This window comes from Protopterus annectens, chromosome 9.part0 (genome assembly GCF_019279795.1).
Source record: "Protopterus annectens isolate FY-2018-M chromosome 9.part0, PAN1.0, whole genome shotgun sequence".
Taxonomy (NCBI): Eukaryota; Metazoa; Chordata; order Ceratodontiformes; family Protopteridae; genus Protopterus; species Protopterus annectens.
Genome location: NC_056743.1, coordinates 1155002663 through 1155020649, shown reverse-complemented (window position 1 = coordinate 1155020649; position 17987 = coordinate 1155002663). Strand labels below are relative to the sequence as shown.

The 17987-nt window shown below is 41.9% G+C and overlaps 1 protein-coding gene across 1 annotated transcript in view; it reads right to left on the bottom strand.

Moving 5' to 3' along the window:
* Positions 1-10861: 10861 nt before the first annotated feature.
* Positions 10862-17987, bottom strand: part of RNF20 (ring finger protein 20) — a 1863764-nt gene continuing 1856638 nt past the window's right edge. The window contains exon 20 of the mRNA XM_044084026.1: positions 10862-11998. Within this exon, the coding sequence (XP_043939961.1) occupies positions 11822-11998 (177 nt within the window). The 3' untranslated portion in view covers positions 10862-11821. The remainder of the gene's footprint in view (positions 11999-17987) is intronic.

The following is a 17987-nucleotide window of genomic DNA, read 5'->3' as shown; positions in this document are numbered from 1 at the left end:
TATGAAAGCTGGAAATGTCTGCTAATTGTACTCTGATAGTTGAGGAACTAGCATCCTCACTGAAAATTGTGGCTAAAAAGTCCAGAACATTTGAAAAACAGTGCTGAAAAGGGATTAAGTTTTTAAGGGCCTAAAGAACAGATCATTTCCATTTACTCTTGTCAATCTTTCTAGTGGAAGCATTTTAATAAAATGTGACGGATGTGAGAGGAGAGCCTGGGCTGTCTACCAATAAACCGAACTGGAGAAACCATGCAGTTAGCTTGAGGCCTATTAAGTATGGGCAAGTCATGCCTGTTGGATGAGACAGGAGGTCTGGAGTTGGATCCAGAACCCAAAGAGGATGTAGAAGATAAGGCCAAAGAAAGGGAAACCAAATCTGACGAGGCCAGTAAAGGTCAATGAGGATAACTGTCCTCTTCAACTGGGATGCTTTCTGTAGAAATTTGAGAATGAGGGGGTAACAGGTAAATAGCATAAAAGAGACTGGAGGGCCAAGAGTGAAGAAGAGCATCTATTGGTGACTCCCACTGTGGGGGATCAGGGCAAAGAATCTGCTGCATTTGCTGTTAGGGCAGATGCAAAAAGGTTGCAGCATTGTTAACCCTATCAATGGAAAATTCTCTCCATTATGTTGACATTCAAAGACCACTTGTGAGGCATTAGAATGGACATGCTTAACTTGTCTGCAATCACTTTGGACTTTCCCGGTATGTCTGTTGCTGTCAGAAAGAGACTGGAAGACAGATCACCCATTGCCATACTCTCATAGCTTCTTGACAGAGGGTAAGATCTCATTATCCCTGTTTGTTGATATACCAGACTACTGACACTGTCTAGCTGGATCTCAATAGTCCTGACAGAGAGAGAGTGTCTTGAAAGGCCTGCAACACTAGGAATACAGCTCTCATCTCCAGGACACCGATATGCATCTTGGCATCCTTGGGAGACCATTTGCCTTGGAATGTCCTTTACAGGAAATGCCCCCACACCCAAGCTGAGAGGTGCCCATGATTACTGTGGCCTTGGGTTGACGGAGAACAAAAGGATGGTCTTTTTATAGTTGACTGGAGTGGATCCAACACACAAGGTAATTCATGCAAGCTTGAGTAATTTTGACTAGCCTGGATAATGGGTGTTGAAGAACAGACCATTGACTGGCAAGTTTTCATTGAATGATTCTCATATAGAACCTGTCCAGCGGGTACATGGATGATAGGATGTGCTGGGAGGGAAGAAGTCTGAACAATCTTTTGACCTGGAATTGTATGGTTTCTACAGGAGAAAGAGATGTTATATGCGTAGTTGTATTCAGAAGAGTACCGATGAATTCCAAACTCTGGGTCGGAGTGAGCTGAGATATGTTGTAATTGACAGACATTCCCAGATGGGAGCACAGCCGGAGTAAATACTCCCTTTCTTGAAACAGTCGATGCTGGTTGGAACAGTCAGGAGCCAGTTCAGATAAAGAAACACTCAGAATCCCAGTAGTCGCAGGTGAGATGCTATGATTGCTATGCATTTGGTGAACACCCTAGGGCTGTGAAGAGACCAAAGGGCAGTGCTCTGAACTGATATAACTACCTCCCAAGCTGGAAGCATGCATAGGCATTATTTTGGAGCTCCTGTTCATTCATTTTGTTGTGATAGCATGCATCTCGAAGATCTACCGAGTACATCCAGTCATCTTTGTGGAGAAACAGCAGAATGGACAGAACTGTGACCATCTAGAACTTCCCTGTCTTGATTTGGCAACAAAAAGAATCCTGAATAAGTATCAGACCTTCTCTGGTCTGGGGGGGGGGGTCACTTGGGACAACGCTTTCTTTCTAGCAGCTTTTTTATCTCTAGAGAAGCTGCTTTCCTCTCACTGGCTGGTACAGTGGGGGATTTTCTTTTGAACGACTGGAGGGCATTGGGAAAAAGGTATAACATAACTTCTGGATATTATCCTCTGCATGCACATGTCTTTTGTGATCTAGCCAGGATCTCTGGTGCAGGGATAGACAACACTAGACTGCTTCCAGAGATGAACAGTCGGGCCTCTGTTGAGGAGTGCTGACAGGATCTGTCAGAGAAAGAATCTCTAGCTCCCTGGTTATGTGGGCCACCTCTGCCATGGGAACAGCATCTTCCATATGAGTTTCACCCTCTGCCCCTGAGGGACTATTTCCATGTAGATACTGAAATGGACCCTGGGACTTCTTGAACCGCATCTTTCTACCACCTTGCTGGTTCTTAGAAAAGGACCTTTGAAGGGTACAAAATATAAGCTCACAGCTGACTGGGTCTTCCCTTCTTGTTTGCACCTAAAGAGTGTATATTTTACCTTAAGGCCAAATAGCAAGGTTCTGTCAAAGAGCGCACTGACCAAAGATGATTTAAATGGTTCCACAAAATTACACAAATGCATCCAGGCATGCCTCCTAATGGGAATGCCTGAAACTGCTGCCCATGAGGTACCTTCAGCAGCATGAGAGATTAACCTCACGGAATAATTAGATATAGACTGAAGGGTATCTAAAGTACAGTTGTGTACCTACCATAAATGTAGATGTTCGAGTGTATTCACTGTTGCAGTCATTACAATTGGGTTATCCGGCTGGCAGGCTACCTGCAGTCGGCCTGAGTTCCAAGTCTAGGTCTGGCGTCGGTTGCTGTCACCTCCTCCCTGACGTCAGTGTGCCAGGGGGTATAAAAAGATGCAGCAGATGCCATTTTCTTCAGTTTTTCTTGCCCCAGATGTCAGGTGCCCCTAAAATGGTAGGCTAAATTATGCCAATAAGCATGCATACACAAAAATGAACTTTTCCTTCATCTACAAGCAAACACACCCCATAGGTTGTATAGAATAGAGAAGTACAGATAAGTCCCAGCAAAGGAAAAGGGGGATGGTGGGTGGGCAACCTGGACTGCAACAGTGAATACACTCGAACATCTACATTTATGGTAGGTACACAACTGTACTATGTTCGTGTTTCACTGTTGCATTCATTACAATTGGGTTGAATCCCAAAGCTAAGGTTGGGAGGCTGGTGCTAAATAGGATTAGGAGAGGCTATGAGGCCCTGCAGAACTGCAATGGCAAAGCCTGCCCTGGATTTACAGTAAGAGAGGTAAGTGATAGTGCTTTGTAAAAGTGTGCACTGAACTCCAAGTTGCAGCCTCTAAGATGTCTTTGGTTGGTACTTCTTTGAGGAAGGCTGCTGAAGTGGATGCTGCTCTGGTTGAATGCGGCCTAATGCCCTTAGGCACTGATTTGCCATGCTGTGAATAGCAGAAACAAATGCAGTGGCCTATCCACTTTGAAATGGTCTGCTTTGAGATGGGCTTTCCTTGTGATCCTGCAGCATATGCAACTAGAAGTTGTTCAGTATTTCTGAAAGCTTTGGTTCTGTCCCAGTAGAAGCATAGCTGCCTGTGAACGTCCAAAGAATGCAGAAGTCTCTCACCCTTATTCTGTGGGTTTGGATAAAAGGTAGGCAAATGAATTTTTCGTAAGGGCCACACTGGACATTACCTTAGGCATAAAATGTAGGGTTTGTCCTCAGAAAAACCCTGTCAAGATGGAAAATGATAAAAGGTTCCACAGCCATGAGTGCCTGTAACTCAGACTTGTCTAGCGGAGGTTATTGCTAGGAGCAGAGCTGTTTTCCAGGATAAGAATTTTATATCAGCTGCAGAGGTTGGCTCAAACGGAGGCAGTGTGAGTTTTTCCAAGACATAGCTGAGGTCCCATGCAGGTACTGGTGCTCTCCTTGGAGGTCTTATGTTTTTGGCCCCTCTGAGGTACTGCCTTAGTAATGGATGAGAAAAAAATAGGTGGTTCTGTATTGTAATGAGCAGAAATGGCAGAGACATGAATTTTAATTGATGAAAAGGAAAGGCCTTTATCCAGCATCTCAGTTAAGTATTGCAAAATCTGAGGAATATTTGGAACAATCGTGTCAACACCTTGTGCCTGGTTCCAAGCACAGAATCTCTTCCATTTTTCTGCATAAGATTTTCTGGTGCTAGGCCTCCTGGCCTCCAAAATAACATCCATCACCGCTTTAGAGAGAGGTGCGTCTTGAATGGCTACATTATCTGCCATGCTGCCAGGTTTAAGGTCCTGAGTTGGCTGTGCAGTATGTGACTGTCTTGCTGGGTCAATAAGTGAGGAATTTGAGGTAATGTCTACGCTGGGCATTGAGACAAGCTCTTTAGGATTGGGTTCCAGTGCTGGCGGGGCCAGTCTGGGGCAATCAGAATCATTTTTGGCTTCTCTTGTCTGACCTTTAGGAGTACCTTGGGGAGAAGATACAGAGGAGGAAAGGCATATACTGTTAGGGTTTTCCAGCTTAATGACAGAGCATCCACTTTCCATGCTTGCTTGTGATAAGTCCTTGTGCAGAATCTCTGTAGTTGGCAGTTGTGAGGGGGAGGCACACAGGTCTATGCTTGGGCATCCCCAGCTCCTTGTTATCATGCTGAAGACTTGTGGATCCAATTTCCACTCGTGGGGATCCTTTAGGTTTCTGCTTAGTTCGTCTGCCAGAGTATTTATCTTTCCTGGCAGGAATTGTGCTTGCAGATGTACTTGGTAAGTCAATGCTGTGTCCCACAAGTTCATGGCTAGTCTGCAGAGGGGGTAGGAATGTTTGCCTCCCTGCGTGTTTATGTATCATATGACTGTAGTATTGTCCGTCTTTATCAGTAGTTGTCCTGGATGAAGTAGATCCTTGAAGGCTGTCAGGGCATTTTGAACAGCTATCATCTCTTTTTGATTGATATGTAGATGCATTTGCGGACCATGTGCCCTGAATACATCTTCCTGCATATGGTCCCCCCAGGCATAATCTGATGCATCTGTTGTCATTGTCTGCCTGGCTGTGGGTAAGGTGAATGGCTGTCCCGTGTTGTGGTGACAGGCCTTTGTCCACCATCGAAACTCCTGTTGCAGGCAGGGAATGAGGGTAATTATTGTTTCCCAGGCTGTGGCAATGTTGAGTCCAAACACTTTTTGGATACCATTGAAGTTTCCTCATATGCAGTCTTGCATATGGAATTAGCAGAATGCAGGATGCCATAAAGCCCAAAGCCTGCAGATTTTTTCTTGCAGATAACTGGGTCTTTGTTGCCAAAATTTTGAAATAAGTAGTCAGTTCTCTGTGTTTGTCTGGTGTGAGATGAGCCATCTGGGCAGTTGTATTTAAGCTTGCACCTAGGAATATTATCTCTTGAGAGGGTATGAGTTTTGATTTATTTTCGTTTATTGTGTACCCTAGACCCGTTAGTAATCTTTTTACAAATGCCAGATGCTGTAGTAGAATGTCCTTGTTCTCTGCTTGAATAAGGCAGTTGTCCAAGTAAGGATATATTTGTATTCCTCTTTGTCTGCAAAATGCAATTACTGGTGCCAGGCATTTTGTGAAGACCCTGGGCGCAGTAGATAAGCCAAAGGGCAGTGCAGAGAATTGGTAGTGCATTGAACCAGCTATAAATCTGAGGTATCTTCTGCATGATTGTCTGATTGGGACATGCAGGTATGCCTCTTTTAGGTCTAAAGTCACAAGCCAAGCCTTCTTGCCCAGCATGGGCAGAAGCTGCTGCAGAGTTAACATTTTGAATTTTGAAATGTCCAGAAATGTGTTTAGGATAGACAGGTCCAGTATTGGTCTCCAGGCTTTGTCCTTTTTGGGCACCAAGAATAGCCTTGAGTAAAATCCTACTCCCTGCTCTTGCTGTGGTACTTGCTGAATGTCCCTCATGTCCATGAGGGATGAAACTTGTTTTTGTACCTCTGCCCATTGATTGCATGGCAGGTCTGGCATACCGTTTGGCCTTGGCAGTGTGTGAAAGTGGAACCTGTAGCCTTGTGATACGATATTTAAGACCCATTTATCCTGGGTGATCAATTGCCAATTTTTTGAAAAAAGTGCTAGTTTTCCCCCCAAAGGAGCTGCCAGAAGATAAGTGCTTGGTGCTGGCAGGGGAAAGTCATTGAGACTGTTTCCTGTATGGCTGTGATTTTTCCACTCCGCTTTTGGAGGTAGAAGCACCCCATTGTTTAGGCCTGTGTGAGCCTTGGGGTTATGATCTGCCTCTAGGGCGTCCGTAGCTGCCTCTTTGTGGCCTGTCTGACACTGGAAAGGACCAATTCTTTGTAGGACAGTTCCTGCTAAATCTGGGAGGCTGTGCCTGTAAGAAATCCTTGACTGTTTTGCATAGCTTTAGCTTTGTCCTCCATTTTCTTCAACACCTCTTCTGCTTTAACACCAAACAAGGCATCATGCTGTAATGGAGCATCTAAAAGTTTTGCTTTAACATGATCGGGTAGATTCTGTTCTTTTAACCAAGCATGCCTCCTAATGACAGGACCCATAACAGTGGCCCTGCAGGAGGCCTCTAGAGAATCAAAACCACATTGCAAAGTATGCTTTCCCACTTGTTCAGCTGCATGCAATAAATCCTGCATTTCTTTGTTTTCTGCACATTCTGAATTTGTCAACATTTTCTGTTTAAGTAGTGACACAAGATATTGCTGATATTTAAGCATATGAAACTGACAATCTAAAGCTCTTGCAGCCAAGGTAGCAGAAGTATAAATCTTTTTCCCCAATCTGTCCAGGGCCCTTGAATCCCTATCAGAGGGGATAGGGTTTTTTGCAGTGGAAGCCTTGACCCCTTTGGGACCCTGAGAGATAGTTTATGGGTCAGCAGCAGGGTTTTTATAAAGAAATTTATGTGAATCAGGAACCCTGTAGTATCTGTCTGGCTTAACAAGAGCTGCTGGTAAAGAGTCAGGAGACAGACCGGACTCTGAAAATACATCATCTACAATGTCTAAAACAGGAGGAATATTAAGGGGCCTGTGCTGAGGTAATAAATGGAAATTTCTGAGCCTTTTCTTGGATTCTGAGTAATCTTGGCTCTCCCAGTGGAAATGCTCCCTCATAGTATGCAGGGTCTCCCCAAAAGAATAATCCTCAGGAGGAGACGCTGAAGGGATAGATTTCTTCAGCATCAGAATCCTCACAGGGAGGAAGAGAATATTCCTGTTCAGAAGAGGAAAATGGAAACCTGATCTGAAGATTCATATTCTATCTCTTGCCTAGGCCTCTTATCAGGAAGGGGATGGGACCCCCTGATCAAAGTAATTAGGTCTTCGGCCATTTTAAGCATCTATTTTTTAGGCATGGAGGCCTGTCCAGGAGAATGCTGTACTTGTTTCTTTGTCTTTAGAACTGCTTTAGTCTTTCCCTTTGAAGCTGAAGTTGGTTTCACATATAACTGTGTAGGCCTGAAAACACCCACAGAAGCCGATGCCTGCTCAGCGGCTCAGGACCCATCTGAGGGAATAGTTTCTGAGTGTCCAATACCTTGAGTTTCCAGTGGCCTAGTCGGCTCCATGTGGGAGTCGGAAGCGGCCTGTGGCTCTGTGGTAGCGGGCATCAGGGGCTGTGAAAGCACCTCACTGAGAACCGGCGACAGGCCTAGCGGAAGCCTCGTCGTCTGTTTTGGATCTCGGTTGCCTGTCCTTTTCTTTGCGCTTTTTATAAACTCCGGTAGTCGGCTGTTCCGACGGTATTATATAATTAAATCTTCTGCCAAAGTAATGAAATGCAAAATCGTACCGACGCTTAATAGTGCGTTGGTTAAATCTAGCACAAAACCGACAACTAGCAACGTCGTGGTCAGGGCTTAGGCAAGGAATACACTAAGAATGAAAATCCTTATGAGGTATTTGCTTCCCACAAGAAACACAATTAACTTTTTCTGACATCGGTCTGGAGCAAGAAGAAAGTTTCCCCCAACGGGGTACTTAGCTTTAATGAAGACTTCGATCTGAAATTCGAATTTGAAAATCTCAGGAGTCTGCCGACCGGCACTTGCAAACTGCTTTTGCTTCGGGCACCACGCAGCAAGAAAGACTGAAGAAAATGGCGTCGGCTGCATCTTTTATACCCCTGGCACACTGACGTCAGAGAGGAGGCGACAGTAACAGACGCCGGACCTAGACTTTGGAACTCAGGCCGACTGCGGGTAGTCTGCCAGCAGGATAACCCAACTGTAATGACTGCAACAGTGAAACACGAACATCTGCAAGGAAATGATGTTCTCTTCTTCGGAAGATATGGATCCCAAAAGAGATTTGGTAAGCTCCTTGATCCAGACTCTTTGACATCTTGTAAAATGTGCCAAATAATTCAGTGATATTAAAGCGAAGATCGCTGATGCATAGACACTATTTGCAAACCTGTTCAGCACCCCAGACTCCCAGTTAGGGGGTGGACAGAGGAACTGTATCCTGCTAGTTCCTTTCTCATGACTGCTGCAACAACCAAGGCATCAATAGGCGCTCCTTTACTCCAGTGCAGACGGTCTTTTGGAGGTGCAAGACTTTTGTCTGGTCTCTTGGGAATAGATTTAACAGCGTCCAGTTCCTTCCACGCCTGCCAAGTGACCAAATCTATAACTTCACCAGTGGGTGGAATTACCCAGAAAGTAGATGGGCCAGACCTTAAAGCCTCCAGAAGCACGGATTCCTCTTGGGAAGGGTTATCGAGAGACTAACCAACTCCTTGTTTAAGGAGTTCCAAGATGTCTCTAAAGGAGACATCATTAAGTGGTTAGCTGGGGGACCCTTCCCCTCATCAAAATCAGTGTCTTCAGTGACAGACCCTCATGGGGAGTCTAAGTGACTCCTCTTGCACTTTCTCTTCTGAGGGACTGCCTCAGAGGGATGGTGCAGTAGGTACTGGAAGTGATGGGTGGACTGAAGGTTGACTCAGACTGGCTATCCTGGTTGAATGGATGAACAAGGCTCAGGACGCAAAACCACATGAGATAAAGAAGCCTGATCTTAGGATGACAGGGGCATCTGAGCTCTAGGCATAGAGAGGACTCTCTCTACTACCTCAAAAGCAGAGTTCCTAAGGGAATCAGAAACTGATGATCTGGCAAATGACCGTGTTGGATCAGTCAGAACAGAGCTAACATTGATGCTTCAAGAGGAAGAGTCAGCCCCGACAGTTTTGGACTCAGAGTCTTGTCTGGCTCTGAGGTCTTGGTGCTGGACAACTCAGAGAAACTACCAGAGTTGAAGAAATGATGATCTTCGGATCTGAGGAAGATGCCCCCAAGCATTTTGGATATAATGGCTCTGAAACCAAAGGACGGTTCGGAGAAGGAGATATTAAAGGTGGTGGTGTTCTGTGAAGGCTCTCAGAACCTGATAGGGTTGGAGCCGAGAGAACTCCCATTTGAATTTGTATCCTGGGGAACTTCACCATCATCCTATCCACATTTGCTTCGCAAAAACACCTGGAGGATCAAAGAGAGGAGGCTGTTGAAGAGGGCCTAGAATGTATTCTAGGCAACTGTTCAAGGAATGGAGATAGTAATCTGGAAGGGACAGGACACGAAACTAAAGGGGGAGTATGGATCTGAGGGGATCTTTCAACTCTTGGCTTTGGACCAAAATGGTCAGCTTCGACTTTTTCAAAAGTTTAGGTGGTGGCTCCTTTGAAAGAGCGGAAGTCAATGCCTAAGTAGGAGGATGATCAGGGGATCTTTTGCATGAATCATTGTCCTTTGTAACAGAGTCACTCTTCTAGTCCTGATTTTTACGAGTTTGAGCCACAGCAACCAGAGTAGAGTGTTTGGAAGGAATAAGACCCTTAAGGATAAGCTTATTCTGCCTGTCATTGAAAGCTCCGGCATTAAAGCCTTTACAAATACCACAATCTATGTCTATGTAACATTACACACATTCTGCATGGACGTCCGAGTTTAGGACCTTGTGCCTACAAGCTATACATCTTTTGAAACTGGTTGGCTTGTCCAACATTTTGTAAGCCTGAAGAGAAAATCAGACAATTCACTACAACTACAACAACTAGAAAGTAGAAAGGATTTTTTTTAATGAAATAAGTATAAGAAAGGACTATCAAAAATAGTAATAATAAGTACTGTAACTAGTACAGAAAGGGAAAAGGAAGACTATCAACAATGGCATTGATAGGTTACTCAAGTAGTACGAGAAAAAGGGTCATGTAGTATAAAAGGGAAGCAAGAGAAAGAGCTGCAAGAGTGCTAGAAAGAGGAAAAAGGAAATTAAACTCACGTAAAAGTGAAAAAATTATGGACTAAAGTCCTAAAGCCTGACAACTCACTATCTACGTCTGTTTGCATTGGTGGAAAATGAGATTTAAAATATGTTGGGCATTGTGGGTAAAGGGAGAATTCTGTGATCTAGAAGAAGTGTCCAGGTCAGATCTGAACTCCAACAGCTGAGGAATGAATGAAAACGACATAATCAGATCTGCTATTTCTACACATACTGTTTCACTGTAGTCTCATCCTGCACCACAAACATTTACATGTAGGTACTTCTGACTTCAAAACACTGCATCTTTCTTCATCTCTGTTTCTTCAAAAGACTAATATTTCAGAATTACAGGAGAACTATGCCATCCCTTGGCCTTCTCGTGTTTGAATGAGTATACTACAGGCAGTCTTTTATGCTCTCACATAATACATTAGAATTATAGCCCTTGCTTACTATATGCAACTAGCATGCTAACAATTCACCACCAGCTCAGATACCTTTAGTTACTTACTAGTATTTTTTCAAGGGGAGAAGTACAGCAAAAAAGGTTTAAAAAAAAAAAAAAAAAAAAAAAAAAAAAAAGTTTGAATTTTCTTACCATTCAACAACTGATCAAATAGCTCCATAACATATATGCAGAAGCAGCGTCTGTGGCAGCAATGATGTCAGCACACACAAGACTTGTTTAACGGAACAGAAAGCAAATCCACTTTTGGCTGTTTCACTGAACCCAGAACTAATACAGTACTGAAGAAAATGCAACATAAGTTCTGAAACATTTTTTTAACAAAGTTTTACCATATTTACAAAATCATACTAAAATATCAAAACAAAGTATTCCTGAATTATACACATGAAATCAAACCTGCTATAGAATCAATGTAAAAGTGCATTACAAACAAAAATGTTACAAAAAATAAATAATAGAAACAATACACCCCTTTCAAAGTCAAAGATTTAGCACTACAATGCACAGGTCTTGGCTTATGCTGCAAAGCAGCAATATTCAACGGCTCAGCCAAAAACAAAATATATATCTCTGACAAATGCAGTATGAGAACTGAAACACAGAAAATTAAAAGACTATCTACATTTTCTGGTTCTGCATTTACCCACTCTTTGCAATCCTCTTCCCTTTCCCTACAACTCCACCTTGCTGGGTCATACCAATGGAAATAAAATCTTATTTTATTTTAACCTGCGCCTGATGACATACAGCTGACATACACTTGCAGTAGTCTAGGACACCATAATATCCCACAAAACATACTGTAGTGCTTGAAAGAAATGGTAGAAGTAGGGGCAAAACATTACATAGACACATCTGTTGGGCCTAATGGAATTAAAGACATATTTCCATGCAAATGAAGACTATCTACATGGATCAGATAAACTGTGTCTAATGGCTGTCACTGAAATATTACAAAAATAAACTTTTGCATATCTGGGGCTGTTTAGCAACATATATACATTAGACAGTCTTTTTATTACTTGTAAAGTTCTTTTAAACGATTTCACCTGCTCAAACCACATCAGAGACAGTCACATGTGTATAATGCAAACTATCAAATTCCAAATGCAGTGTGTGACATACTGTTTCTTTTCTGCACATCAAGCAGCAAAAAGTCCACATTCTTTTCAGGGCTGCATGAACCCATAAGAAACTATCCATCTCTGAAATAAAATTAAGACCTCCAGATTTTCAAGAGTCCAGCTCTTGAAGCAAATTCATCCAATATAGATTCTGTGGAAATCATTGGCACCGAAGACAGCATTACATTTAGGGCACTTTCTCTGGCGTGTGTCATACCGTGTCTTGACACATTCAAAGCAGAACACATGAAAGCACTTGGTCAGAACAGCATCTTTGTTTCTCATGTTACAGCAAGGACAAGTCAGACGAGCCTGGGAATGAAAGTACGATGTAAATTAAAAACTGCACTAAAATACAGAGAGGAATATCACAAAATGTATTCTAAGCCAAATATTTTGAAATAACACGGTCACTGCTTTCGGTAAATCTGATGTCACACATTATCTAACTTTACAGTGTAACAAGCAGTAAACCTGTTATCTGTCTTTTCAGTTTGCCTTCTAGCAAATGCATTACATTTTTAACACTAAAAGTACCATATTGTCTTAACCTTAACAACCCAGATTTCATTTCTGACAGCGTTAGCTGGCAACACCTTTCTATCCATGAAAGGATGCCAGAATATACATTAACAAGTCCCTATTAGCTAAAGGTTAAACATTCTGGGGCAGTGCGAAATACCCAGTCTGGGCAACTTATTTATTTTACATTTGTTTATCTGGGTTGTATGCTGATCTCAGTGGACCATTTACAGGCACTGCCTGGGTAAATACACCATAATATAACGAGGAGATAAAGTTGCATACAGTGTAATAAAGAAGTACTGAAGAAATATCCATACAAACTTTACACATTTATTTTACTTATTTACTTCCAGTTTGATGACCGGGGAAGTCCACTGGGCCAAGCAGAGTCCATTTTCAGTGGAGGCCCGGGGAGAAAAGCTCCAAAAGCAGTTAATAGACTATAACATAAGTACAGTATGGAATATACAGTATACAAAAGCATGAATATATAATTTAAAATATGAACACAAAATCAGGGAGTATATGTTTAAAACACAAATATTAAAATACAGATAAAGTCAAAAGTAATACACAGAGTATAATTAAAAGTACAAGTCATAAAGTGTTTATACAACTTTAGTGTTTGTTCTAACAATAATGTTAGTGATCAGAGGTGATAGATCAGATTGAAGGGTGGTTTGAAAGAGACGACAGTGTAATTTCGGTGGGAAGGGAGCAGGAACAGCCCCAGTTTGAGGTAAGGTAAGAATGGAGGCGAGATTTGAAATTAGAGTGGTTTTGAGTACATTGGAGGGAGTGGAGGAGAGAATTCCAGTTTAGCTAAGGAGTATGATAGAAGTAATTGGCCAGGAGGGCGTAGAGGTCTATAGATTTTAAGGAGGTTTTGGTTTTCAGATCTAAGAGTACAACTGGGGAGGGTAAGGGGTTAAGACAGAAGAAAGAAAGAGGGGCAGATGGAGGGTTGGAATATGAATTTGTGACCAGTGGTGAGTTGACCGAATTTCAGGTAATTAGGGAGCTGAAGCCAGTTTAGGGAGTTGAGGGAATGGCAGTGAAGGGTGGAGTATTTGGACCCTGTAGCAAATTTTACAGACTTTGTTATAGCAGGCTTCCACTTTGTTTTTTAGGTTAAGCTGGAGATGCGTAAGTAGAGGGGCACCATACATAAGAGAGAAACAGGTAGGAGGAGGCTAGAGTACATCTGGTAGAAACAGTTAGATAGCAATTTTGTCTATACAGCAGACCTAGTTTTTGGTGGGTTTTTTTTTATATTATTTTGTATGTGAATTTTAAATGTTCATCAGTGGTGACAGGTAGTTTGGTGTGAGGTACAATTTCGATTAGAGTGTCATTCTGGTTTTTATTTTAAAGGAGCTTTTGTCTATGGTGAAATTTCTTGAAGGAGAGAATATCATGATTTTTGTTTCGTTAGCACTGAGAGTGAAATTGTTGTTTAGCATCGAAGTTTCAGTATTGGAGAAGGCTGTTTGGGTTTTCTGAAGGAGTTCAGTGGGAGACACTGCAGCACGGATGATTGTGGGGTCATCAGCATACTGGATCAGTGTAGCATTATCTATGGATTTGTGAAACTTATTAATGAAAATATTGAAAAGTAATGGGCTGAGAATAGAGCCTTGGGAGATGCCGGAGGGATTATTGAGAAAGGACGAAGTGGAATTTTTCCATTTAACAGCTTGTTGTCTATTAGAGAGAGAGAGCTTGTAAACCCTGCTATGGAAGAAGGAGAGAAACTGAGGGAGGAAAGTTGAGATAAGAGTAGAGGTAGTGAGATGGTGTCAAAGGCTTCGGAGAGGTTTAAGTAAAGGGTGGATACGATTTTCCCAGAATCGTGAGCACAATTAATGGTGTCAAGGAAGGACACACGAGCAGTGGTAGTTTGTGGGCAGGCCTGAAACCATGTTGTGTTGGGGTAAGATGATAATTGTGTGCTAGTTATGGCAAGACTTGGTGATGAATGCACTTTTCAAGGAGTTTAGAAAGAGGTGAGAGAATAGCTATAGGACGGAAGTTAGTAGTGCCTGGTGTTACTGCCACCTTTTTGGAGAGGGGTCACAAAAGCTTTCTTCCAGAGTGAAGGAACAGAGGCCTCTTGGATGGACCTGTTGATAAGAATGGAAATGGGGAGGGCAATGCTGTCTGCAGCTATCTTAAGGAAGGATGGAGGCAGATTATCAGGAGTGTAGGAGCAGGGACTTAGGTTTAAGACTGAAAGGTGGAGCGTTAGAAAGCAGTGGATGGGGTACTATGAGAGGGAGAGAGGATGGAAAAGTTTGCGGTTAGTTTGGCTATGCAGTCAGCAAAAAAGGTGTTGAAATTAGATGCAATTTCAAGGTCTGGGGAGTTTGGGTTAGGGCATGGATTGTCTTTTCTACCAGGGTTTAGAAAGGAGGAAATAAAATTCCAGAACCTTTTTGGGGTTAGAATTATGTTCTGATTGGAGTTTGGAGTAATAAGTCTTATGGTCTTTAGTTATTAGTTTCTTTACTAAGTAGTGGAGTTGTTTGAATTCGATCAGAGAATTTAACTTTTTGGTACTGCTTCCAACGTTTGTCTCTGAAGAGCATTAGTTTCCTTGATTCTTTAGATAACCAGGGAACAGTTTTGGCTTTTACTCTTGTTGTTCTATGAGGGGCTAGGCTGTTTAGTAAGTCTAGGAAGGTTTTCTTGAAGTAATTAGTTGCACTGTCAAGAGGCAGAATCTTTAAGAGGGCCCAATTCATTTTTTTCATACAGTCGGAAAATGTCTGTGGATTGAAGTTGGTGAGATTATGAGTTTGAATGTACTGATGCTGTATTTGGACAGAAGAGGCAGACTGGAGGGCATAGGCTGGTACGTGGTCGCTAAGGGGATCAGGTATAATTCCGCTGTTTGAGATTAGGTTGAGATGATTTGCTAAGATCCAGTCCAGTGTAGTGCCAGAGGAGCCATCTTTATTGGGTCTGGTAGGGTAGGGTAGTTTATTAGCTGGGAGAAGTTAAAGAGATTAACAGTTTGCCTTGGGGATTGTGAGGAGATGGTGGCCCAGTTGATGTTTACATCACCAAGGATCAATGTTTCCTTTCTGATGTTGGAAAAGAACCATGACAGAATGTCTTCAAGGGTGGGGATGTTTCACCAGGAGGAATGTAGATGGCAGCTATACATAAAAATTTAATTTTGTTGATTTTTAGGAAGACTATGGATAGTTCATCAGGAGATAATTTAGGAATGGGGTTAGTGCATGGAATGACTGTTAGAGAAGAGGAGTAAATTATTGCTACCTCTCCTCCTTTCATGCTAGGTCTGTCATTCTGTATAATTTTGGGTGTGGGGGGAAGAATTTCAGCATTTTTTATATGAGGTTGCAGCCAGGTTTCTGAGACAGTTAATATGTCGGGATGGTTATGTGACAGCCAGGCGTGTAATCTGGGTATTTTATTGCAAATACTTTGGGTATTGATTGTAGCTAGAACAACAAATTTAAAGGCAAGCTGCATGCAGGATGGACATGAGCAAGTAATGTGCATGTTGTCACTCCAGATTCTACTTGAGTCTGTTTTTCAAACTATTAGAAGAGGTGGAAAAGGTGAGAAAGGAGGAAAAAAAGAGGTGGTAAGAGTGTTTTCAGATATATGGGAATTTAAAAACTTGTTCAACAATCATTAATGGAATGTTAAGGCCAAAGATACATTATGGACTGTGGTTTATAGAATACAGGAGATGCAACTGACTACAGTATTCAAGAGGCCTATACCCATTTGGAATTCTATGTGACTATATGATGACATTCCTAATGTATATTATGAAGATGAAGTGCTACTAAACAGACTCTGCCTCAACCAATAAGCAATTCTTACCCATGGAAAGAAAATTAAAAATATTTTTCAATTAACCCTCTTTCTTGGCTTTCTTCTTTATTGTCCTTTCCCTTTCACCACTTACCTTTTATTATAACTCACATCCACATCAGGATGCATAAATATAGCACTTTTAATACATATGGTTTTATAGAAACAATGAGCTCAGACATTATGCAAATTAGGGTATCACAATACAGGAAGCTTCTCACAGCTTCCTCATTTCTTAATCCTGCACACTAGTCTTTATCTGCTGTAGCTCATCTTGGCTTTGTACCCTATGACTGATACTACAACTTACTCTTTTTTTTTTTTTGTAAAATATATGGTGTTCAGATAAATCAGTGAAGATGATGCAGCTACTAAATAATGACAGATATTTGGATTTCAGATTTAATAATCTTTAGATAAAATCATGCTAATGCAAAGCTTGCTATTCTAGAAATTTTCTAAGTATAGAAAAGGTAATACCACACTTTTGGCACTGTGTCCACAATTATTCTTTTTAAATGACTCCTGGATTTTTGACCAAAGATATTGACAGGTATGTGGCTGGGGGTGGGTGTAGTAGTGAGCTGCACATTTTATTCTGACAGAATAAAGACAAGAAGATGCACTTTTGCAGGTCAGTTATTTATGAATTTATCCATTCATCTGATCACAGCCTAATACCAGAAGTCATATGTCAAAGTCATACAAGTGGCTACAACTGATGGTCACATGTGTTTGTGTATGCATATGCATGTAAATGTGTGTGTGTATATATTTTTTTTATATATACACACACACACAAAGTGTATGGGTCTACTTCTAAATACCATAATTCCAATATAATGAAAACCAAAATACAGAGACAAGAATCACAAAACTTAAAATGCTGAAATACGTATTTACAGGGCAAGTAAACACTTGCCCAACATGGCGAATTATGCCCATTCTCCACTGTAGTGTGTTCCCAGTGTTGGTATATACAGTGGATATAAAAAGTGTACACATCCCTGTTAAAATGACAGATTTCTGTGATATAAAAAAATGAGACCACAATAAATCATTTCAAAGCTTTCCCCACCTTTAATGTGACCTATAACCTGTACAATTCTATTGAAAAATAAAGCAATCTGTTAGGGGAAAAATATAAAAAAATAAAAAGCGTACAATACGCTGGTTGCATAAGTGTCATCTTCGTCTCCTTTCGGCTTTTCCCGGTTAGGGGTTGCCACAGCAGATCACCGGTCTGCTCATGATTGGCAGTGGAGTTTTAAGGTGTCGAGTTGCAAGCCCAACGCCCAACCTTCCACAGACTACACACATATGCACACACAAACACACCTAGGGCCAATTTAGAGTGCCCAATCCACCTACAGCATGTCTTTGGGATGTGGGAAGAAACCCTCGCGATCACAGGGAAGGCATGCAGACACCACACAGAAGGCACCCCAGCCGAGAATCGAACCGGAGAACCTCTTGCTGTGAGGTGGCAACGCTAACCGCTGCACCACCAGTTGCATAACTGTTTATGCCCTTAAGCTAATACTTTGTTGTGTGTGCACACCGTTAAGCTAATACTTTGTTGACGCACCTTTTGATTTAATTACAGCATTCAGTCTTCTTGGGTACTCACCTGCCATCAATTAAAGTGACTCTGATTAACCCCAAATAAAGTTCAGCTGCCCAGGTAGGATTTTCCTGACACATTCACTCATCTGCCTGCCACAGCAAAATCCATGGTTCGCAGAGCACTTACAAAGCATCAAACGGCTCTCATTGTTGAAAGGCATCAGTCAGGAGAAGGGTACAAAAAAATGTCCACAGCATTGGATATACCATGGAACACAGTGATGTTGCAAAGAACTGGACGTCCTGCCAAAATTTATGAAAAGACAAGACAAAAACAGATCAGGGAGGCTGCCAATAA